This window comes from Mobula hypostoma, chromosome 8 (assembly GCF_963921235.1).
Source record: "Mobula hypostoma chromosome 8, sMobHyp1.1, whole genome shotgun sequence".
Taxonomy (NCBI): domain Eukaryota; kingdom Metazoa; phylum Chordata; class Chondrichthyes; order Myliobatiformes; family Myliobatidae; genus Mobula; species Mobula hypostoma.
Window position 1 is genome coordinate 109913047 of NC_086104.1, and position 23836 is coordinate 109936882.

The 23836-nt window shown below is 40.9% G+C and overlaps 1 protein-coding gene across 6 annotated transcripts in view; it reads left to right on the forward strand.

Moving 5' to 3' along the window:
• The window catches only part of afdna (afadin, adherens junction formation factor a), a 216550-nt gene extending 194830 nt beyond the window's left edge, over nt 1-21720 (forward strand). For 4 of the 6 annotated variants that reach the window (XM_063056597.1, XM_063056598.1, XM_063056600.1 and 1 more), the window contains 4 exons: nt 660-794; nt 5944-6469; nt 12721-12814; nt 20440-21720. In XM_063056597.1, the coding sequence (XP_062912667.1) occupies nt 660-794; nt 5944-6469; nt 12721-12814; nt 20440-20593 (909 nt within the window). In that variant the 3' untranslated portion in view covers nt 20594-21720. The remainder of the gene's footprint in view (nt 1-659; nt 795-5943; nt 6470-12720; nt 12815-20439) is intronic. The other 2 variants (XM_063056601.1, XM_063056602.1) reach the window with 2 other exon arrangements.
• The last annotated feature ends 2116 nt before the right edge of the window (nt 21721-23836 follow it).

Consider the following 23836-nt stretch of genomic DNA (forward strand, 5'->3'; position numbering starts at 1 on the left):
GTATGCTTAAGGTTGTGGAATATAAATATGCACTGCATGTGATAGAATGGTGGTAATGCGTGTATGGGGATGATTGAATGTCAAGATGCAGTTTGTTGCATAGCTTTTTGCTTTCTTCCTATTTCACATGTATTCTAATAACCAGTTTTTTAAAAACCTTATTCTAATATTGAACATTATAGTGTTCCTTATTGATTTCATTTGGTGCAGAATATTTTAACTTATTAAAAGTGTATTATAATTTATGGTTTGTAGATTAATGTGAGAATTTCCCATTGTGTATTATTAATCTCAGTTGTGATGATCAGTTATATATGACTCACCAGCATTGTATTTGGCCTTAAAAATAAGTACTGTCTTTGACAACTTCTGCTGCAAAATATTATTGGGGAATAGTATCTGCCTGGTGCATTCAAATAGAAATTTAAGGCTGTACAACAAGCTGTTAAAACACTTGCTATTTAAGTCAGTGGGCAACTTTGACAGTGGTAAGATTGATCTTCCAAGAAGTCCATTTTCTCCTGCCATAAGTCCTTATAAGAGATGACAGATTGTTAGAGCAGCATCAGGGTGGAACAAATTAATTTGTCTCTGCCTTCTAAGCTATCATGTTTAGCATGTTTATTATGTTTAAAATTAAAAACTGACATTAATTACAGCTACAAGATGAGGAACGCAGGCGTCATCAGCAACTGGAAGAAATCAGAAAGCGAGAAGCAGAAGAAAGAGCAAGACAAGATGAAGAACGCCTTCGTCAAGAGGAGGAGCGAGCAAAGAGAGAAACCGATGAAAAGGTTCGGTTTTGAGTATATGCTAAACAACCATTGTGACACTTTCTCTCAAATTTTTAATCTTTATCTGGTTAAACCACATGGATTAAAAATGAACATTTTAGTATCATTACTTGTGTGTTTGCATTTCAATGCAGTTAATGATATGAAAAAGTTTATTACCATGTTGTCATCATTACCATCCAAACTCCAGTAGAAAAATACTGGACTGAAATATGATGGCCACCAGTTCCAAAGGGATCAGCCAGCTATTAGCGATTCGAGCCCTTGGTAAGTCATGATCTGGCCCAATATTGACTTCAAGTTGCTGGTTACCTGCCCTGGAGAGTCATTTCAAGATGGCCACAAGCTGGTATGTTTGACTGTCAGGCTCATTGTTTAATCTACTGTATATTAATGAGTGAATTTTGGTTATTTTTCTGAGAGCCAGTCATTTTAAAAACCATTAAATTTGAAATAAATGGGAAAGTTTATACTTAAAGGTGATCAAGTATGAATGAAACAAACTTCAGATGCTGGGAATCACAAATAAAAATGGAAACTGATGCAATACTTTGCTATGCCACATCTGTAAAGAGAAATGGTTGTCAGATTGGAGACCTTTCATCAGAAGTGAAAAGGAGACAAAGGAAGCTTGTAACATTGTGTGAAAGGTTGTGGGGGAGGGTGAGTTATGTCTCATAGGTTGAAACCAGGGTGACCTCGGTGATAAGTTGTAAACTAGTTGGTTTGGTCAATGAGGAAAAATTGGTTTAGTTAGACAGTGAAAGCATAAAAAAACAATATAGGAGTTGTGAAATGTATTGCAGGAAGACAAGCCTTCCTGCTAATCTCACAGATGGATAACTAATAATTAAACATGTTTATTTAACATAAACATTTAATACAGTACAACTTATATGTAGAAAAATTAAAAGTAACTTGACCTCCCTTTCACCTTGTAACCCACAGCCCTATTGCTCCCATTGAAATCAATGAAATCTCAGATCCTGTACTAAGTCTCATTTGCTGCAGAGTTTGAGATTAATTGATCAGAGATTAATTTCTTGGCATTCTGAATCCAATCCTTATCTCAAGGTTTGAAGACTGACCTGAATGCAGTGGTGTCATCATCCCACTGTAATAACTCATGACTATGAACTCTGCGTCAAGCCTGCATTCTGAGTTTTGTGAGGAAACTTAAAGCTATTTGATATTTCAGAATCAGGTTTATTATCACCGGCATGTGACATGAAATTTGTTAACTTAGCAGCAGTTCAATGCAATACATAATCTAGCAGAAAAAAAAATAATAATAAATAAACAAGTAAGTCAATTACATACATTGAATAAATGTTTTCAAAGTGCAAAAACAGAAATACTGTATATTTAAAAAAAAAGTGAGGTAGTGTCCAAAGATTTAATGTCCATTTAGGAATCAGATGGCAGAGGGGAAGAAGCTGTTCCTGAATTGCTGAGTATGTGCCTTCAGGCTTCTGTACCTCCTACCTGATGATAACAGTGAGAAAAGGACATGCCCTGGGTGCTGAACGTCCTTAATAATGGATGTTGCTTTTCTGAGACACCGCATCCTAAAAATGTCCTAGGTACTTTGTAGACTAGTACCCAAAATAGAGCTGACTAGATTTACAACCTTCTGCAGCTTCTTTTGGTCCTGTGCAGTAGCCCCTCCATACCAGACAGTGATGCAGCCTGTCAGAATATTCTCCACTGTACAACTGTAGAAGTTTTTGAGTGTATTTGTTGACATGCCCACAGTACGTCCGACAGAGTGATCAGCAGCACTGGGGCTCCACAGGGAACTGTCTTGTCTCCGTTTCTCTTCACCATTTACTTCAACTACTGCACAGAGTCTTGTCATCTTCAGAAGTACTCTGATGCATATTGGATGCATCAGCAAGGGAGATGAGGCTGAGTACAGGGCTACGGTAGGAAACTTTGTCACATGGTGTGAGCAGAATTATCTGCAGCTTAATGTGAAAAAGACTAAGGAGCTGGTGGTAGACCTGAGGAGAGCTAAGGTACCGGTGACCTCTGTTTCCATCCAGGGGGTCAGTGTGGACATGGTGGAGGATTACAAATACCTGGGGATACGAATTGACAATAAACCAGACTGGTCAAAGAACACTGAGGCTGTCTACAAGAAGGGCCAGAGCCGTCTCTATTTCCTGAGGAGACTGAGGTCCTTTAACATCTGTCGGGCGATGCTAAGGATGTTCTACGGGTCTGTTGTGGCCAGTGCGATCATATTTGCTGTTGTATGCTGGGGCAGCAGGCTGAGGGTGGCAGACACCAACAGAATCAACAAACTCATTCGTAAGGCCAGTGATGTTGTGGAGATGGAACTGGACTCTCTGACGGTGGTGTCTGAAAAGAGAATGCTGTCCAAGTTGCATGCCATCTTGGACAATGTCTCCCAACCACTACATAATGTGCTGGTTGGGCACAGGTGCACATTCAGCCAGAGACTCATTCCACCAAGATGCAACACGGAGCGTCATAGGAAGTCATTCCTGCCTGTGGCCATCAAATTCTACAACTCCTCCCTTGGATGGTCAGACACCCTGAGCCAATAGGCTGGTCCTGGACTTATTTCCTGGCATAATTTACATATTTCTATTTAATTATATATGGTTTTATTACTGATAAATTATTTATGGTGCAATTGTAACGAAAACCAATTTCCCCCCAGGATCAATAAAGTCTGACTATGACTATGCCAAATATCTTCAAGCTCCTGATAAAATGTAGCCGCCATCTTGCCTTCTTTATAACTACATCGATATGTTGGACCCAGGTTAGATCCTCAGAGATCTTGACACCCAGGAACCTGAAGCTGCTCACTCTCTCCACTTCTGATCCCACTGAGGATTGGTATATGTTCCTTTGTCTTGCTCTTCCTGAAGTCCACAATCAGCTCTTTCGTCTTACTGACGTTGATTGCCAGGTTGTTACTGCGGCACCACTCCACTAGTTGGCGTATCTTGCTCCTGTACGCCCCCTCGTCACCACCTCAGATTCTACCAACGGTGGTTGTATTGTCAGCAAGTCTATAGATGGTATTTGAGCTATGCCTAGCCACACAGTCACGTGTATACAGAGAGTAGAACAGTGAGCTAAGCACACACCTCTGAGGTGCGCCAATGTTGATCATCAGCGACGAGTATTTGTTATCACCAATCTACACAGATATTGTGGTCTTCTGGTTAGGAAGTCGAGGATCCAGTTGCAGAGGGAGGTACAGAGGCCCAGGTTCTGCAACTTCTCAATTAGGATTGTGGGAATGATGGTACTTAATGCTGAGCTATAGTTGATGAACAACATTCTGACGTAGGTGTTTGTGCTGTCCAGATGGTCTGGATATTAGGTGCTCCAGGTAAAACGTCTGAAACTGCATCTTTTTGGTGTACTTGTATTACCAATAGCATTCAAGTTTAACATTCAGTATCAACTACTATCTTTTGAATAAATCACTTTAAGGCTTCGTACTGTATACATGGCAGAATGAAGATCAAGGGATAACTTAGTACTTTAACTGATTCATTGAGCAATAACTCAATATTTTTATTTGAATGATCTGTTTCAAGAACTGTGCGCTACTGTGATGGAATTTCGGTTTGAATCCAGCATTGATTGTTGGGATGAATGCCTTTTCTGTCAATGGATGACATAAGATTAAGCAATCTTAATTGTTTTTCCAGGTACCATGAAACCCCACAGTACAGAATTACCTCAGTTTAGCACTAACTTAATGTCACTTGGAAATGAGATTATAGATTTTGGGATGAGATCCTTTATCTGGAGCAACATGTCCAGATGAAGGATCTCATCCCAAAATGGTGACTGTCCATTTCCCTCCTATAGATGCTGCCTATCGTGTCCCTCCACTGCTTACGGTGGAAGAATACTTGAACTCTTATTGGCAATACATACCTGATCATTTTCATCTGTTTTTATTTCCTCCTGTTGCCTTTTGAGCTTTTCCCTTTTGGTCCAAATTTAAGCATCTGTCTTCAACCTTACTGCTTTGGAGAATGATTTTCCCCTGTTCTATTAGGCCTTTCAATAACCTTTCCTTGAGAGCAGCAATTTTCATAGTTTCTCCATGATCTCCAACTGTCTTTTGTAAACTGTCATGAGGTTATCAAATGCTTCATAAAACATGCAAAGCTGAAAATCGGTCATCATAGTCGAGGCAGGAATGAACTACTGTTTTCTATATAAATGATTACCTGTGTTAATAAAGCTAAGGATAAACAATTGTCTTGTGCTTTTTTCCAAGCACCTTAACACTATGCCTCCTTGTATCAGCCGTTTCCACCCTGGAAACAAGTCCACTCAATCGATGCCGCTTTTTCACTGACAAGATGATGGCTGTTATAACTGTTCTTATGCTGAGCTGAAGTCTCCATTTGGTTTCAATGAGGCAGCACAAGCATGCACTCTTCCCCTTCCTTGCCATTCCCACCACCCCACACCTCCATTGAAATCCATGGGAAAAACAACTGATCGTACATCAGTGGGTAGAATATTTTATGTAATTTACTCCAGATGTATTTAATTACTTCTGCATATGTGTATTTATTTTGATATTACTTTTTGTCTTTAGTTTAATACTTTAAAAATATTTCACCAGTGATCTTGTAAATTTGTAAATTTCCATGGCTGCATTGAGCCACATACAAAATACATCCAGCTTCCCATCAGAAGACAGTGCTTGGGACAACAAAAGAGAGCTGCAAGGAGAAGTGGTTGATGATCTTGGAGCCAACAGAAGATTGGTGCCATTGCCTCCTATCATTCTATTCCTTGTCACTGCTACATTTTGTAAATTTTCGTTTGTTTTGAATTTGGGGAAACTAGTTTTTGCACACTACCTGTTACTTCAGAGAAGGACATGAAAATCAGGAGAGAAGAACACTAAAATAAAGTTTGAAAATTATTTGACTTCCTGACAGAAATTGTTAAATATTTATTTAAATTTAGCAGAGAATAGTGGGTTTTAATATTTTGCATATTAAAGTAAATACTTGCGTGCTTTTTATAATACTGATATTTTACAGTATCAGCTTTTTGTTTTGAACTTTAAATATAAGGTAGATATACTGATTGCAGTATGTGCAAATTAACTAACAACTCTGGTTTCCATTAGAGAAGACAGGAAGAAGAGTATTACACACGTCTGGAAGCTGAAAGACGTAGACAACAAGAAGAAGCTGAGAGGAAGTTGCTTCAACCTGATGAACCCGGTCTGTACAGGCCTCCCCTTCCACGGGACTATGCTTCTGAAAGCCAGCAGTATGAAATTCCTCCCCCATCCCATTCATCTAACGCTCCTCCCCCTCCTCAGAGAAACATTTCTTACATCAAAACACAGATCGTCTCCCCTGACAAAGTTTACACTGCCAAGTTTGTCCCATACAATGATGAGGATGAGGAAGATGCAAATCTTTCAGGTCAGGATAAGTACTCCATTACAAGAAAATCGTATGGTGAACTGCCTTTTGCCCCTAGGCAGCCACCGTTTATTCGTCAACCCCGCCCGGTTTCAGATGGCTGCTATCTTTCAAACTCATTCCGACCGCCATTTGCCAATGCCAACAGTACTGCTTCAAAAACTGGTGTCCCACCTCCCCCTCCAACCAAACAGAGCTCCATGCCACAGAGTGGTTTGAAAGGTAGAGACAAGTACAAGTAACAACCTTGTACCTTTTTCAGATTTTCTTGCTTCTTGCAATTTCCTGATTGAGAATGTAATTATAACTGTTGCCTAACATACACGTCTCTTCCTCCAATATAACACAATTTTACTTGATTCAGGAATCAATCAATTTACCTTAAAGTTGCTGAATATTACTCTTCAATTTCTTATCTTCAACTACTTCTGTCCTATCCTCTCAAATATTTTAATTGTACTCCCCTAATAATCCTAATGAATGCATAATTTTTCTTTTTTTTTAAGTTGTTCCAATCAAAGTACTGTTGGTTTTGGCTTTGTTCTGTTCTGTGAATGAATGCTTCCCTAAACCCCTCTCCAGATACAGGAAGAGAATGTGGCAAATTGGAATGCTTGTGGTCTTTACTCATTTTGGGGATTATTTCAAACCTTATTCCTGTTGCAAAGGGGAACTGATCTGGTGTAACTTAACATAGCATTATGAATAATTAATTGTGAATCTCCAGTTTACCCTGTTTTTGGAGATTTATGTAAATGTGTACCAGTTAACCAGTTTACAGCAGCATTCAACGTTAATAGACAATGAAAATTAAATATTGTATTTATTTGAAATCATGATTACAAATAGAAAATACTGGAAACATTTGATGACGAGTCCTGGATGAGAAACATTTCTCTTTCCACAAGTGCTGCCTGACCTGGGCTTTTCCCCAGCATTTTCTGTTTTTTTTGTTTCAAAATTAAGAATTGGATGAACGAGCAAATTGTTTTCATTGGGTAAATGATGGTTTCACAATTGTTTATTAGTAATGCATGGAATGCAGTGTGGCTATATTTACTCTAAAAAGTTAGCCAGTCTTGCATTCACAATCTTCCATTGTCACCTAACACTCTCATCTGCCTGATACATTTGATTCCTAATTCTGGTGTTAACCATACCTGCTTTAAAAAGAGAGCTAATGCATTCTTTTTGAATGGTAGTAAAAACAAGCTAGTTTGAAATTTACATTTGACATAAAAATATCTCTCAAATTTAAGAAAAATTATACAAAGATTGCTATCTTTAAAGGAAGAATGTTTTCTGTGATGTGGTCATGTATGATTCAACTGCAGACTTTGTATTGCTTTGGAAAATTTTCAGTATGACATTTAATATTGCCTTTAACTTTTCATGATCTGTGAAAGGTCAAAACAAAGTAATGATGTCAAAGGTTAAAGAAAATTAAGTATTTAATTTTGATGAGCTATAGCACTGAAAAATCTGCAATATGTTACCTTAGCATTGCTGATCAGTTAAATGGATGTATTGTGGAATAAGAGAAATTAACAAAGTTTGAATAATCTTCGAGCAAGAATATCAAATTAGTTAAAGGTATTTTGAAGATAAAAGAACAATTTAAGAGTTTCAAATCTACTCTTTATGGATATGGAATTTCAATTTATGGAATTTCAGAGTTTATATGTAACTGCTGTGAAAGAAATTGATCCCTGTTTTAAGTCTAATGTGGCCGGTCACCATATTGCTAAACAATGACCCATAAATGATGATCCATATTTCCTTATGACATAGGAAGTTATTGCTAATTACAATAAAATCAGAGAAATTGATGGGCATCTGTGAGAGAAGCTGTAGCATATTGGGATATAAGCAGAAGAGGCAATGAGGCTAAGGAATGTCTCCTGTCTCTTCATAAGATGGTGGCAATCATAGGCTTGGGACATGAGCCGTAAGAATAGCCTTGGCGGGAAGCTGTAATACACTCTTTAGATGGCATATATTGCAGCTGCAGTGTGTCATTGAGAAAGTGAATTTTATAGGCAATGGATTAGAATTCAAAGGGGAAATGGTTACAAAAGTACAAAAGTCAAAGTTTTGTACCCACACTCATGCAGAAAAGTGGAGATTGTTCCTGGCTTGCGCTTGCAATTAAAGCACTAATATGGCTGTCATATCATTTACTGCATCATGTACAGCTTGGTAAGAAACCTGCACACATTGGCATCCTAAACAGTTTGATGGCCTTGGCTTATTTTATGATGCAGGTTGTGTGTTTTGGAATATGTTGTCAGGGTAGCTTAATTCAGGGGTCCCCAACCTTTTTTGCACTGCAGACCGGTTTAATATTGACAATATTCTTGCGGACCGGCCGATTGGGGGGGGGGGGTAGGGTTGCCAATGGACAAGAGTAGCAGTCAAATACTTTGTGTTTACCCCGAGAAAGACTACCATGACCATGAAGCCTTGCGCGGGCACCAGTGCACATGCGTGAACCTGCCGATTTTTTTCTACAAATCGTTTTTGGCGATTCTGTTTCGGGGGGGGTGTTAATCACGACCGGAATATAGGTGATAAGTGGCTAATACACTCAATTTCATTTCTAAAAGGGTTTCTCTAACAAATTTAATATTAAACACACAGCGCATATTTTCCTTGCATGGATATAGTGATACAGGTTTCCCCCGCCATCCGAAGGTAGAGCGTTCCTGTGAAACGGTCCTTAAGCCGAAATGTCGTTAAGCAAAGAAGCAATTACCATTTATTTGTATGGGAAAATTTTGTGAGCGTTCGCAGACCCAAAAATAATCTACCAAATCATGCCAAATAACACATAAAACCTAAAATAACAGTAACATATGGTAAAAGCAGGAATGATATGATAAATACACAGCCTATATAAAGTAGAAATACTTTTCCACAATCATTACTGTACTGTTCTCCGTAGCGAAAATCTCACGCAAGCGCTCTCAGCAGAAAATCTCACGCAAATGCTGTTGGCAAAAACACGGCGCAAGTGCTCTCCAGTAACCTTTAAGCTATGAAGCTGCCATATCATACCAAATAACGTAAAAATACACAGCCTATATAAAGTAGAAATAATGTATGTACAGTGTAGTATTACTTACCAGAATTGGTTCAGCGCCGAGCACACTGATGATGGTGTGTTAGACTGAGTCGTCGCAGGTTGGGTGGTGCAGTGGCCCCCACCCTCCAGGCAGCCGAGCGATACATTGCCGCGAAGCATGCAGGGGTGCAGCAGTAGCCGGGAGGCACACAGCACATCTTTAAGAAAACAGCCGAAATAAACCTGCTAATTAGTTAGGTGCAGCCCGGCACGTAATTGTCAGCCCAGATTAGTGCTGATTTCCGATTGTGGCGTCTCTGATCTGGGCCAACAATTACGTGTCGGGCGGCACCTAATTAATTAGCATGTTTATTTCAGCTTTTTTCTTAAAGATGTGCTGTGTGTCTCCCGGCTACTGCTGCATTCTCTGCGAATCAGTATCTGTCCGTGGCCTGGGAGTTGGGGTAGTGGGACACTGGGGTGTCATCTCGTCATCATCTGTTTCCATTAGGGCAGGCAGCTCATCTTCTCCCATGACTGCCCGCCTCAATGTCGAAGGTCGAGGTTCATCGTCTGCTGTGGCTGATGTGGAAGGCTTGCTTGACTGCTGAGCCTCGCGCATTTTTCTATCACACGGTTCTTTGTAAGGACTCAAACCATCCTGCAAATATCCCCTAAATCTACGTACCCTTTCACAATTAAAGTCGTACTTTATCATTACTCATTTGGTTTCGATTGTTATCCTTTCCTCTTCCAATTGCATCAGCTCTTCATCTATCAGATCTTGGTCACGGGATGCCAAAACCTCTTCAACATCATGTTTGTCAGCTTCCACAAGCCAAACTCACTTTGTCCTTAATTCGTTCACCACGATCGAAACGCTTAATTATGTCTAGTTTTACGCTAAGTGTAACACCCTTACGAGCTCTTTCAGGCTTTTCCAATACCTCAGAACTCATCTTGCAAACGACTGCTCACAGGCACATGTTTACGCAATGCCGTTCCGAATCCGGGAGAGAGTGGCTGCTCGGGGCGCGCGCTGATTTTTTTTCATAACAATGAAAACACCTTCTGAAAGTGAAAACGGTACTAATGTAGGTCTTTCGTAACAGTGAGGTTTCGTAAAGCGACCGTTCGAAAAGCGGGGGACACCTGTAAGTCAATTATCAGGGGAGGACAGGGGAGCTTGAAGTGTTGAACGAACTTCTAGTAGAAGTGGTAGAGGCAGGTTTGATATTATCATTTAAAGAAAAATTGGAAAGCTATATGGACAGGAAAGGAATAGAGGGTTATGGGCTGAGTGCAGGTCGGTGGGACTAGGTGAGAGTAGCGTTCGGCACAGACTAGAAGGGCAGAGATGGCCTGTTTCCGTGCTGTTATTGTTATATGGTTATATAAGTCACTTATAAGTCAATAGCATCATAACATTTTAAGTAACGTTTGGATATTACATACAGCACATATTTTCCCCGTATGAACATATAAAATCATTGCAACACACCAATGTCGCTGAATCAGTGGGAGCCTTGGACTTGTTTCCCTGCAACAACACGGTCCTATCGAGGGGTGATGGGAGACAGCATCACTCGAAGGGGGTTCCTTATGTCCAGTCTATTCCGCAATTTAGTTTTCGTTGCATTCATTGCAGAGATATGTTAGAAATTAAAGCCACATTTTCAGTACTTTCATGGCTATCTCAGGATATTTAGCCTTGACTTTGATCCAGAATGCCAGCAGAGATGTTGTGTCACACATACTTTTCAGCCCGTCATCATTTGCGAGCTCGAGTTGATCTCCTTCCCACGCGGGTAATGACCTCGCGTGCATTCAAGGTCAACAGTGGGCGTGACAGGGAATGAGGAAAGGTGCAGCTGACTCATATCGCCAAATCATATCGTTTCCTCATGGCCCAGTAGCACATGCTTTGCGGCCCGGCTCCAGTCCGCGGTCCGGTGGTTGGGGACCCCTGGCCTAATTGAATAACTGCACCTCAGGACATTTTGTAGGCCGTAGGTGGGCAAGATGCTGATCAAGTGGGTTACTTTGATCTACGTAGATTGTGTTGAGTAGTTTGTGTTATTGGATGGTACTACACATTCAGGCAAGTGAAGGATATTACATTATGTTCCTGCCTTCTAGGTGTTTGAAAGACCTTGGATTCTCAGAAGGTGAAACATTTGCCAAACATTGTCTAGCCTCTAAACTGCTCTGAATAGTGATTATTTAGTTGGTTGGTCATGACTCTTGAGTTATTGATGATGTAGCTGAGAGTCAGGCTGGAGGCTGTTGCTGCCATCACTGTGTGGCACCTATCAACCTGTCTGAATGTTGTCCAGACATGGGCTGCATGCAGCAAAAAGAGCTGTAGATGAGTATTTGCCCCTTGTCACAACTTATCTACTGATGCCCCAGAAATAAGCCATACCAAAATTCTCTGGTTAACATTCACTTTCTATAAAGTTGAACTTGTTTAAAACTCTGCTAACCACTCTCAAATCCTGCTCATCTATCAATCTTGTGAGCACTGCCTCCTGGTCAGTCATGATCTTCAGTGTAAATCCCTACATGAAGTCTTCCCTCACCCACTTTTTAATCTTCTGTAATCAGCTAATCCTGTAGAATCTTTCTCCAAAATACTCCAATTTGCATCATTTATGCATTCAGCTTTTCTTTATTCCACCATTGACAACTGTGCTTTTGCTTATTTTGAATATTTATTCCCTCTTATCTCGCTCCCTTTAAGATCCTCAAAACATTTCATCAACTAAAGTATTTAGATATTACAGATGGTACCTAAACACAGACGCGAGATTCTGCAGATGCTGGAAATCTTGGGCAGCACACAAAGTGCTGGAGAAACTCAGTAAGTCAGCAGCTTCCATAGAGGGAAGTAAAACAGTTGATGATGTTCTAGCACAAGACCTTTCATTAGGACCGGAAAGAAAGGGGCTTGAAGGTGGGGCAAGTGGAGGAGTACAAGCTGGCAGGTGATAGGACCAGATTAGGGGGAAGGTGGGTGGGGATACTGTGAGCTGAGAGGTGATAGGTGCTAAAGATAAAAATGATGAAAGAGGAATCTGATAGAAGAGTAAAGCAAGGTTTTTATTTATCCTGAGACATTTCATGCATGTCCTATGATTAAGATCACAGTTCTGAGAAAACAAGTTTGCAGTTCTAATTTTGACCACATGACAGATCAATGGTGCTTAAGGTAAGCTTGTATAACAAGCTTTGTTTCATCCCTAAGTTAAATATTGTTCAACTTTTAAAATTTGAGTTAATCTTCACTAGAATTTGCTTCTCAATAATTTTTCTGCCATTCAAGTTCAAGAATAGAATGCTGATATCAAGCATGGTTTGAATCTAATTATGATGTAAGCCTTTTTTAAGATTTTTTTTAATTAAATAGGATTTAGTTCATATGGAAGTTCATCAGCAAGTAATACTGGGACAAATGAAATTTACAAAGGCCCAAGAGAGAAGCGTCTTGAACAAAATAAAGGGTAAGGTAAAAGAAAAAATGTTGATTGAAAAGCTGGAATTCTCATGGTGGGGGTGGAATGAAGTATTCCACGGCATATTTAAGTATGTTCTGTGTATGTAGCTAGTACAGTGCCTTACATTTAGAAAATACATACTAATTGGTGGTTGTGATGTTAATACATAACCAAAGTTGAAATGACTGCAAAAATGTTCTTTTCATTACAAAGAATTTTGTCACGGAGCTAATGGAAAAACTACTCTGATAGATACATTAACTTTAAATTTGTTCAGTCAAACTTTCATCTACAAAGTGCTGTTAGTTTTCAGATGTATTTGGAACCACATCAAGATTTGATGTTAATGTTATTTGCATGTTAAATCAATATGCAAGTACAATATGTAATGTCCATTTCTCTCAAGGGTGGTATCTTCCCAGAACCCAAATCCTCTAAAGCCTGAGTTTAAGTAAATTTAGAGAGGAAATAGCTTTTGTTGATGCATTTTTCTATGTGAAGCTATGGAATGAAGCAGCAGGAGTCTATTCAGTAAATTTGCCTCTGTTGTCCTGATTTTTTTCTGTTTTGTCTATTTATTCTATCCCTTTTATGTTTTTTTTAAAAAAGAGGTTGCTTCAAGCAACAACCAGTTTAAATCACCATTACTGTTAGTTGTGATAATGAAAGGAAAATGGCTAAACTGAAGAACAACACAAAGTTGAATTGTCATAGAAAAGTTCTCATGGTGATTGCCTTTCAATATGTGAAATGTGAGCGTCCAAAAATGATTACTTTGCTAAAGTTTTTTATAAGGTACTTGTAAAATTAGTTTTATCAGAACCAAATTTGTTATTACTGTATAGTTTTGTATATTGCTTCCTTTCACTCGTTCAATATCAGAACATTTTGTTCTGTCCTGGCATTTTACTCTATCCTGTCTCCCTTGTCCAAGTCCTTCCCATCTACATCCAGGACCACTTTGAAAACTTCCAACTCCCTGGCCTTCACTGTATCACCCTCATCACAGAGGTCTGGTCCTCCTTGAACACCATTTTCCCCCATCAGGATGGTCTTGGGGGGTGCGGGGGCCCTGCTTCTTTCTGGAACAAAGATCTAACCTGCTCTCTTCCACTAACCCACTCAAATGACTGGCAGACGCTGTTCTTGGCATGAGCAACTTCTGTTTTGATTCCTCAAACTATCTCAAAATCAAAGCTGTAGCCATGGGGCACTCGTAGATGTTGTCCTTTTGGCACTTCAAATAAGTTATACCAGCTTAAACATGGAAGAGAGATGAACTAGACCCTGAAGATGAGCAGAAACAATCGCTTTGTTTTAAATTCCCACCATTTCAGAAACAAACTCTGCATTCCATTTGGAGGCAAGGGAGTGAGAGGGTTTAGCATGCTGTGTGAAGGATTTTGAGAGGGTAATGGTAAAGTGAACGCAGATATTAAGTTGGAGAGAAAACTCTACTATGAGTTTTGGCCAAGTTTTAAAAGACTCTCAGTAACAGTTCTCCACTAAATTCTCGAATATTTGTGCATGATGTGAAATCTGAAGGATTGCAGCAACAACATGGGTTGCTTCAGAGCTCCTTGCATTCTAACAAGAAAGGGGTGGTAACTTCCATTCATGTACTGGAGCATACCATTCTTTCTAAGGGACATCTTTCCTCGTGGAGCTGTGTACTGTGAACCTTAAATATTCCACCAGCCTTTAAAGAGCTAGAAACGCCCAGTTTAAGAACTACAGGCAAAGCAGTCTTTATCCTGCAGTTTTTAGTTGTGGGAAACTGGAGCATGGTATTTGACAATGCAACGATGTACACTGATTGACATAATCTGACTGGTCTGTGTGCTGCTGGATCCATTTCTACACCTCCACAGGTAATGATCACCATAGTAGTAAGATGATGAGTATTGGGTATTTGCAGTCTGAAATGTATACAGGAATCAATTTTCAACTGGAGTAAAAGGTGCCACATAGAACGCAAGATTTTTTTCATCATGGCTAATATACTTTTAATATCTGTTGACTACTGACAAAACATGATATAAAGCTAGGCTGTGAGAAAGATGCAGAGTTTCAGAGATTTACACAAACTGAATAAATTAGGGACTGGAAAATGGGTCACCCACTTTTTGTGGAGGAAATAAAAAGTATATTTTTTAATATAATGAATGCTTGAAATTTTGTTCAGTGTGATGGTTTTTTACTCTAATCACAGAAATTTCATATGAAGTGAAAAACAATAGAAGGCAAAAGGTGTTCTGTACTTAGTTGCAAGAGGATTTGAGTAGAAGGGTGAAAATATACTGTTCCAATTATATAAGGCTCTGGTGAGATTACATCTGAATATTATATACTAATCTGTTCTCCCTGCCTATGGAAGAATACATTTGATTGGAGTACAATAGGGTTCACCAGATTGATTCTTGGAGTGATAGGCTTATCATACAATGATAAACTGGACTTGCCTTTACACAAAATACTCTGCAGGTGCTGGGGTCAAAGCAACAGGCACAACACGCTGGAGGAACTCAGCAGGTCAGGCAGTATCCGTGGAAACGAACAGTCAACATTTCAGGCCGAGACCCTTCGTCAGGACTGAAGAGGGAGGGGGCAGGGGCCCTATGAAGAAGGTTGGGGGAGGGTGGGAAGGAGAAGGCAGGTAGGTGCCAGGTGAAAAACCAGTAAGGGGAAAGATCAAGGGGTCGGGGAGGGGATAGGCAGGAAGGGTGAAGAAGGAATAGGGGAAAGCACAATGGGTAGTAGAAGGAGGCGGAACCAAGGGGGAGGTGATAGGCAGCTGGAGGAGGGGGCAGAGTGAAACTGGGTTGGGGGAAGGGAGGGGGAGGGAGTTACCAGAAGTTGGAGAATTCAGTGTTCATGCCAAGGGGCTGGAGACTACCCAGACAGTATATGAGTTGTTGCTCCTCCAACCTGAGTTTGGCCTCATGGCAGTAGAGGAGGCCATGTATGGACATATCCGAATGGGAGTGTGAAGCAGAGTTGAAGTGGGTGGCAGCTCTCTGACACCTCCTCTTACTTACCTCTGGAACAGGACCCCACCAAAAAACATCAAACCATTGTCTCCCGTACCATCACCACCCTTATCAACTCTGGAGACCTTCCATCCTCAGCCACAAAACTCATAATTCCCACACCCTGCACTGCTCGGTTTTACCTCCTCCCCAAGATCCACAAGCCTGACTGTCTTGGTAGACTAGTTTCGGCCTGCTCCTGCCCCACCAAATTTGTATCTGCCTACCTGGACTCCAGTTTGTCACCTATAGTTCAGTCCCTCCCTACCTACATCCAGGATACATCCCATGCCCTCCACCTCTTCAATAACTTCCAGTTCCCCAGTCCCAACCTCTTCATTTTCACTGTGGATGTCCAATCCTTATACACTTCCATTCCCTATCAAGAAGGCCTCAAAGCCTTCTGCTACTTTCTGGACAATAGACCTCACCAATTCCCCGCCACCACCACCCTCCTCCGGTTGGCGGAACTGGTACTCACACTTAATACCTTCTCTTTTGGCTCTTCCCACTTTCTTCAGACCAAGGGTGTAGCTGTGGGCACTCGCATGGGCCCCAGCTATGCCTGCCTCTTTGTTAGTTATGTAGAACAGTCTGCTCCAGACCTATTCTGCTCCCCAACTTTTCCTTCGCTACGTTGACAACTACATTGGTGCTGCTTTCTGTACTCATGCTGAGCTCATCAACTTCATCAACTTTGCTTCTAACTTCCAGGCCAGCCCACAATTTCACTTGGTCCATCTCGGACACTTTACTCCCCTTTCTCGATCTCTCGGTCTTCATCTCTGGAGACAGACTGTCCACTGACGTCTTCTACAAGCCCACTGACTCTCATAACTACCTCGACTATACCTCTTCCCACCCTGCCGCATACAAAAATGCTATTCCCTCTTCCCAGTTCCTCCGTCTCCGCCTATTCCCAGTTCCTCTGTCTCCGCCGCATCTGCGCCCAGGATGAAGCTTTCCATTCCAGGACATCTCAAATGTCCTCTTTCTTTAAGGATCATGGTTTCCCTTCTGCCGTCATCAATGATTTCCTCACCTGCATCTCCTCCATTTCCTGCTCTTCGGCCCTCATCCCATCCTCCCGTCACCACAACAGGGACAGAGTTCCCCTTGTCCTCACCTACCACCCCACCAGCCTCCAGATCCAGCACATTATCCTCCGCAACTCCCGCCACCTTCACCAGGACCCCACCAGTAAGCACATCTTTCCCTCTCTACCCCTCTCCGCTTTCCGTAGGGATCATTCTCTCCGCGACTTCCTGGTGCACACGTCCCTCCCCATGAATCTCCCACCCGGCCCTTATCCCTGCAAGTGTAAGTGCTACACCTGTCCCTACACCTCCTCTCTCATCACTACTCAGGGCCCCAAACAGTCCTTCCAGGTGAGGCAACACTTCACTTGTGAGTCTGTTGGGGTCATCTATTGCATCTGGTGCTCCTGGTGTGGCATCTACATCGTTAAGACTTGACGCAGATTGGGGGACGGCTTCGTCGAGCGCCTCTGCTCCGCCCGCCCCAACAGACAGGATCTCCCGGTTGCCACTCGCTTCAACTTTGCCTCACATTCCCATTCAGATACGGCCATACATGGCCTTCTCTACTGCCATGATGAGGCGAAACTCACGTTGGAGGAGCAACACCTCATATACCGTCTGGGTAGTCTCCAGCCCCGTGGCATGAACATTGAATTCTCCAACTTCCGGTAATTCCCTCCCCCTCCATTCCACCATCCCAGTTTCACTCTGCCACTTCCTCCAGCTGCCTATCACCTCCCTCAGGGTTCCGCCTCCTTCTACTACCCTTCGTGCTTTCCCCGATTCCTTCTTCACCTTTCCTGCTTTTCCTCCCCACCCCTTGATCTTTCCCCTTACTGGTTTTTTACCTGGCACCTACCAGCCTCCCCCCACCTTCTTTATAGGGCCCCTGCCCCCTCACTCTTTAGTCCTGACGAAGGGTCTCGGCCCGAAACGTTGACTGATTTCCACGGATGCTGCCCGACCTGTTGGACTTCTCTTCTTCTGTAGGAGATTGAGTTGATGTCTTTGAAATATCATATTCTTGCAGGGCTTGCCAGGGTTTAAATGTGGCATTTGTGTTTCTCTTCCTGAGTTGCCTAGGATTTGGAATCACAGCCTCAGAGTAAAGGGATAGCTATTCAGGACGGATAGACAAATTTCTCTATCCAGAGAGTTGGAAATCTTGGTATATTTTCTACTCAAGGGTATTATGGAGGCTCAGTCACTGAGTTCTTTCAAGAAAAAAATCATTAGGCTTTTAGTTCAACATAATTTTATAATCAAAATACATATACAACCCTGGGGTTCATTTTCTTGCAGGCATTCACAGTAAATACAAAGAAACAATAGAATCAATGTAAAAACACACAAGACTGTCAAACAACCAATGTGCAACAGACTACAGCAAATGGAAAAACAATAATATTAATAAACAAAAATATCCAGAACATGAGATGAAGAGTCCTTGAAAGTGAGTCCATAGCTTGTGGGAACAGTTCAGTGATGGGGTGAATTAAGTTGTATCCCCTCGAGTTCAAGAGCTTGGTAGTTGAAGGATAATAACTATTCCTGAACCTGGTAATGTAAGCCCTGAGATTCCTGTAGCTCCTTCCTGACAGCAGCAACAAGAAGAAAGCATGCTCTGAATTATGGGGGTCTTTGAGGATGGATGCTGCTTTCCTAGAACAGCACTCCATGTAGATGTGCTCAATGGTGGGAAAGGATTTATCCGTGATGGACTGTATTCATTACTTTTTGTAGGCTTTTCCGTTCAAGTGCACTGGTATTTTCTTACTAGACCATGATGCAACCTGACAGTATACTCTCCACCAGATATCCTTAGAAGTTTAAATTTTAGATGACAAGCTGAATCTTCACCAACTTTTGAGAAATTAGAGGTGCTGCCTTATGCACTTGCGTGCTGAACTCAGAACAGATCCACTGCAATGATAATGGCAAGGAATTTAGATAGTAAAGAAGCGAGGAAAATGGGGTTGTGTATGAAACTTGGCTAAAACATGATTGTACAAGTTAGCATTTGGGGCAAACAGTTGGAAAGACCTGTTCTCCTGTAAATGCACTTCTACTAGTATGCACTTGACTAATTCATCTAAATTTGTCTAACATTTCTGACTAATGTTTATAACTAGCATTTTCCCTTCTCTTAAAATATATTTTAAGAGACCAACATCCATTAAATTACTTTGTAAAGTTGCACTCTGGTAACCTTTGCATTTTGTGTTTGTCAGTAAAGAAAAGAATGACAGGAGTGTCAGAACTTGAACAAGGAAAGAGTAAGATTTGACATGCCAATGCTATTAATCACAGAGCAGAAAAAAAATGATACCCACTGTATTAGATTAGGAATAAAAAAGTCTGGTTCTTTTTGGGTGTGAAAAATATACAGTGCTATGCAAAAGTGCACAAGTACAGTATATAGGTAGGGTGCCCAAGACTTTTCCACTGTACCATAGTAATTTTATGTATTGCATTGCAGCTGCAAAAAAAAACAAATTACATATGTGAGTGATAATGATCCTAATTCTGATGTGGATCTTTATCATGGACTGAGTGTGGAAAGGGGGCAGGGAGAGAGGGAGTCACGGTTGGGAAAGGGGGAAAGGGAGTGGGAAGCACCGGAGAGACATTCTGTAATGATCAAAAAACCAATTATTCAAAGGTTCATGTTATTATCAAAGTATAGAACTCTGAAATTCTTCTTCTCTGGGTAGCTATGAAACCAAGAAAGAAAGAAAAAGGCAGCATGATTATCAAGCCTCAAATACCCCCCCCCCCGTGAAAAAAAAACAGACCTGGAGAAAAACAAGCAGAGCGATCGTCAGCGATCAAAAAGCAGGCAATCTGTACTTGCCTTCTGCTTCTGCATTCATTTGGAATGAAGTGACCTTGCCTGGTGTCTCAGGGCTGGGTATGTCTGCACCTTGGTTGATCTCCTCCCCCCACCCCTGGAATTCTTCTGCCACCTGTCCCACACACCTCCCAGGGTGCTCTACCCTCACCATTCCCAACATCCTATGGGTAACCCTAGGTAATTTCTAAAGTAAGTACATGTTCGGCACAGCATTATGGGCTGAAGGGCCTCTATCGTGCTTTCTGTTTTCTATGTTTCTATCCTTTGCTACTACCAAGCTTACAAATTCTCTCCCCTCCACATCATAAATACATTACTGTGCATAAGTCTTAGCTATAAATGCGCCTAAGACTTTTGCACAGTACTGCAACTTTCTATCTATTAAGTATCTTTAATGTAGTAACTTATCAAATTGGTCAGTTTAACCCTGCTTTGATAGTTTGAAGACCAAAGAAGGGAACAAAAGGTACTGGAAATCTGTTTCAGGCCCAGATCTGTTTGAGTTGCATAAAAATATAATAGAATTAAGAAAGTCGGTAGAAGTTAATCAGCTTCAAATATAGTAGGATATAAAAATTGATCTGAACAGTAACTAATGGTACTATGCATGCTATATTGTCTCAAAATTGCAACTATCTGTAAGAGATATACAGACTATAACTGCATATATTCCAGTATATTAACTTGCTTTTATTTTGAAATTTTCAGCCAAGTCTCAGAAGTCCCTGCAGTGAAAGGATCCCCAGAAAACTTAACTTTTAAAGAACGCCAACGTCTTTTCTCACATGGACAAGATATTTCCAACAAAGTGAAGGCATCACGAAAACTGATGGAACTAGAAAATGAGTTGAACACAAAATAAAATTGATGCCTTAACTCAGTTGAAAGCTTAATACAGAATATTTCTAGTTTGTACAGTATGTTTGAATCATAGATGATTACAACTGTAAAATAGGATGTAGGAAATTAAATTTCCACTGAGTTGCATACCAATATTATTTAGCTAAACAAATTGAGCACTGTTATTTTTTTCCCTGATGAAATTAAATGAAGGTATTGGTCACTTTGGGGTTCTGATTTTTCTGGCATACCAAGTACTTGGAGACAAGCATTAAAATGAAGCAAATTGATGTAATACAGAATTGTTAATTTGTAACTTTAGAAGCTTCTAAATGTGCTGAAAGATTTTTTTTTAATTTATCCAGCAGCTGGTGCCTCAATTGTTTCAGCTATGCATTAGGTGGCTAATCAATGGGAAATGTGGACCTCATTCTACCTTTTTTTTAAAAAAAAAGCTTTCTTCATGTGCATTTTAATTTTTGAAAAAAAGGTTGATTCAAACTAAATTTTCCTCTTAGCTGAGTGTTCTGATCTGGATTTTAGTTACTGAACAGTTTTCTGTATAATATTGTGGTCTATAATTGTATTTAGGGATAAATGAACACTTCACAACATAGAGTAGACTTCCACTGCCTTAGGAAAGGAATCACTTTATAAAAAATGTACGATAATTAAATTGTCTAATGAAGATTGGAGTGTACATATTTTTTTTACTTATTGAACTGTTTCATATGTGAAACAGTGCTGTATCATTTCAGCTGTGTAACAAGAAGCAGTAGATAATGTGATTGGGAGTAAACCCCCCTCCCCCCCATGAAGGAAAATTTTGGAGCTTATAACTAAACTGAGCAAATGTGTAAGTAAATTAGCATCCTGAATATCAACAGCTTGGTGGAAACAACTGAAACATTACTGTCATTTTATAAATAAACTACTGCTCTTTCAGTGTTGATATTCAGAGCTGATCTGGGAGGATAACTGGTATACTTCAAGGATTCTGTTGGGTTTACAGAGTTCTTTGTGTGGTCACCTAGAGTGTTAAACTTTTACTGAGCATCAAAACTGCTGTAGTATCATATTTCTACTGTATTTCACTTGCAACCTATTTTTAATAAATTACTTTGTATGTATTCAGTAGCTAAGCTGCATTTGTCATATTTGTACTTGTAATTTTCAGTAAAAATCAAAATGCTAGAAACATTCAGCAATACCTGTGGAAAGAGAAAAAAAAAGTTCATGTTGAAGACCTTTGGCCAAACTGCAAGAAAAAATGGCTAGTCACTGCAATTCACCTATTGCCAGATGCCATCTCCTTTGCCCTACACCCTGGAGCATCTGGACAGTAAAGACATCTTGTGTTTATTGACTACAGCTCCAAACGAACTCATCTCCTATGTCCTTGTTGTGGGACTTGAACAATTTCCTTTGCAACTGAATCCTTGACTTCTTGATCAACAGAACATCCCAATAGGCAGCAACATATGCACCACAATTATCCTTAACACTGGTGTCCCACAAGGCTGTGTCCTCAACCTTCTACTTTTCTTATATACTCTTAAAAGATTCTGCTGTAACTCCATCCGTTAGTTGATGACACCACCACAGTGGGCTGAATCTCAAAAAATGATGAGTCAGGGATAGGAAGGAGATAGAGCTTAGTACCAAGCACAAGAAAATCTGCAGATGCTGGAAATTCAAGCAACACACACAAAATGCTGGTAAAACACAGCAGGCCAGGCAGCATCTATAGGAAGAGGTACAGTCGATATTTTGGGCCGAGACCCTTCGTCAGAGCATAGTACCATATTGTCTGGACAATAACCTTTCCCTCAGTCAACAAAACAAAAGAGGGGGTGGGAGGCAGGAGAATTGTAACTGAAAAATAAAAATGGCACGATCACTCTGATGCAATTATACTATATAGACTATCTTCTCCACCCCAGTAGCTGCCAAGATGTTGAACAGATATACTGCCAGATTAGTGAAAGGTTTAAAAAGAACAGTTGTTTGTTTTCCTGACTGACTTCAGCTTCCCCAAATATAGACTAGGATCTTAGTGCAAGAGGCTTAAATGGGACAGTGTTCTGTGACTCAGAAGGGGGGGGGCGGGGTGGGTGGAGAAGAGGTGAGCAGCAGTAATAGGGGATTCATTGGTTAGGAGATTCTGTGTGCAAGAAGAAGATTCCCAGATGATACGTTGCCTCCTAAATGCCAGGGTCAAGGGCATCTCAAACTGAGTTGACAGCATTCTGAAGGAGGATGGTAAACAGCCAGGGTTGAGGTCTAACAACAGGAATTCTGCAGATGCTGGAAATTCAAGCAACATACATCAAAGTTGCTGGTGAACGCAGCAGGCCAAGCAGCATCTATAGGAAGAGGCGCAGTCGACGTTTCAGGCTGTTGAGGTCTATATCAGTTTCAATGGCATAGACAGGAAGGGTGATGAGGTCCTGTAAAGTGAGTTCAGATGGTTTGGTGCTGTTAATGGACAGGCCCTCCAAGGTGATGACATCAGGATTGCTACTTGTGCCATGTGCTAGTGAAGCTAGAAATTAAAAGTTAAACAGTTTAACGTCTGGCTAAGGAAATGGTGAGGGTGGGAGGGCTTCAGATTTTTAGACTATTGGACTCTTCTGGGGAAGATGGGACCTGTACAAACTGGATGATTTACACTTGAACTGGAGGGGCTCAAGATCCTTTCAGGAAGGTTTGCTATTGCTACACCGGCAGGTTTAAACTATTAGTTGCAGAGGGATGGAAACCACGGAGAGGTTGTGAAAAAGACATTAAGCCTGCATACAAAGACAAGAACCTAAAGTTTGAGCATGGTGGGACAGATATCCTCAGTTGCAACTATTTCATGCAAGGAATATTATTGGTAAAGCAAATGAGACCATAACATTATAAGATATAGGAACAGAATTAGGCTATTTGACCCATCAAGTCTGCTCTGCCATTTCATCATGGCTGATCCACTTTCCCTCTTAGCCCCAATCTCCTGCCTTCTCCCTGTATCCCTTCATGCCCTAACCAAGCAAGTGAGTCTATCAACCTCTACCTGAAAGACTTGTTCCACAGCCACCTGTGGCAACTAATTTCACAGATTCACCACTCAGGTTGAAGATTTTCCTCCTCATCTCCATTCTAAAAGGATGCTCCTCTGTTCTGAGACTGTGTCCTTGAGTCCTAGACTCTCCCACCATCAGAAACATACTCTCCACGTCAACTCTATTGAGGCCTTACAACATTCAATAGGTTTCAATTA